Source organism: Echinops telfairi, unplaced genomic scaffold (genome assembly GCF_000313985.2).
Source record: "Echinops telfairi isolate 266 unplaced genomic scaffold, ASM31398v2 ScPeMD7_7417;HRSCAF=8455, whole genome shotgun sequence".
Classification (NCBI taxonomy): Eukaryota; Metazoa; Chordata; class Mammalia; order Afrosoricida; family Tenrecidae; genus Echinops; species Echinops telfairi.
In genome coordinates, this window is record NW_022111317.1 from 3,876,077 (window position 1) to 3,877,498 (window position 1,422).

General features: G+C 60.4%; 1 protein-coding gene across 1 annotated transcript; it reads right to left on the minus strand.

Annotated features, from left to right (window-relative positions):
• Window positions 1-346: 346 nt before the first annotated feature.
• Window positions 347-1,422, minus strand: CUNH11orf86 (chromosome unknown C11orf86 homolog). The gene is made up of 2 exons (XM_045297154.1): window positions 1,147-1,422; window positions 347-442 (listed from the first exon to the last, which is right to left on the minus strand). The coding sequence occupies exons 1-2, from the start codon at window positions 1,420-1,422 to the stop codon at window positions 347-349; spliced, it is 372 nt and encodes a 123-aa protein (XP_045153089.1).

Below are 1,422 nucleotides of genomic sequence, written 5' to 3' on the forward strand. Positions count from 1 at the left end.
GGCACCCATAGGCGCACGTCTAGACAGTCTTCTCAGACCCTCCTGGGCATCACAGGGGAAGGGGTCCTTGAGTCCAGAATCCCTCAGGATCCCCCTCTTTCTCAGTCCGGTTGGGGTCTTTGCAGAGAGCTTGCCTTGGGGTGGGTGGACTGGAGCCTATGTCCTGGCCATAGGGCTCCTATTAATCTGGGGGCAGAGGCCCCCTGGGCAGTGTGTGGGGGCAGTGCAGTCCAGGTGGAGGAGGCCATCCTGCCCCCTGCCCCGCTGGCAACGCAGTGAAGAGGTAGGTCATTGGACGAGGTGTCTCCTCTGAAGCAGCAGGGGTCCACCGCCGGTCCCAGCATCCTTATCTAGTGGTGTCCAGCGGGGGTTCTGGGGAGGCTGGCCGGCTCAGGGTCACACTCGGGAAGCTGGCGACAAAGCTCTCCCATCTTCTCCTTACCTGCTGGGAGACACAATGAGGAGGTCAGGGCCAAGGGACCAGGCGCCACAGGAGGTGGAAGGGATGTTGTTCAGCCTACAGCCATTGGGTGGTGCTAGGACCCAAAGAGAGACGCATTGCTCCCTAGCTTAAAAAAAATCCCATATGAACACAACCCACTGTCCTTTGGTGGATTCTGACTCCTATAGGGCAGGGTAGAACTGCACCTCTGGGGGAATCTTTCCTGCAGTAAAAAGCCCCATCGGTCTCCCACAGGGCAGCTGGTGGTTTTGAACTGTTGGCCTTGTAATGAGCAGCCAGCCCTCACATGTTAAGTAACCGATATAACACGGATCCTGTCTCCTTAGAGGAAGAGGTAGGGCCGGCGATTCCCACAAAAGAAGTGGGACACCTCCCACCCTCCACCCCCACCCTCACTTCCGCAGAAGTTCTGAGATGCAACTTTCAGGCGGCCTGGCCTCCTGTTCCACCCACCTTTCTGATTGCCAGATGAATCATCTCACCCATCCCTCCTGCTCTAGAGCCCTGATGGCTGAAAGATCAATCCCAGCCCCCTTCGGTGCCCTCTGGGGCCTGGGGCCTTGGTTCTCTGTCTCCGCAGCCCCATGACCATCTTGGCATGGCACCCCAATGTCCTTACCCCTAAGCCTTTGCTCCACTCCCTGACCTCTCCACCCATTCATTCCTTCCGCCCTTAGCCCTACCTGCCGGTACTGCCTCAGCCACCGCCGGCTGCCTCCTCGCTGGACTTGGATCAGCTGCTCCGTGTCCTCCAGGCCCCCAAGTTGCCGCTCCTGACCCGGGCCGTCCAGCCCTTCCACACCTCCGTCGAGGCCCTGGGGTGTGGACTTCTCTCGCCCCTGTCTGAGGCTCAGCGCCCGGCGGAGGCGGCCTTCCTGAGGCCTCCCCCAGGGTTCCTGCAGCTTGCCGTAGTTGGGCCTGGGTCCTCGAAGGGACTGGCTGCGCATCCCTGTCCCCAT

What these genes read in the sequence shown, in the direction of transcription:
- CUNH11orf86 (XM_045297154.1), bottom strand. Translation starts at nt 1,422, where the DNA reads ATGGGGACAGGGATGCGCAGCCAGTCCCTTCGAGGACCCAGGCCCAAC. An exon ending in GGCTGAGGCAGTACCGGCAG is followed by an intron (nt 443 to 1,146) that starts GTAGGGCTAAGG and finishes GTCTCCCAGCAG; the next exon opens with GTAAGGAGAAGATGGGAGAG.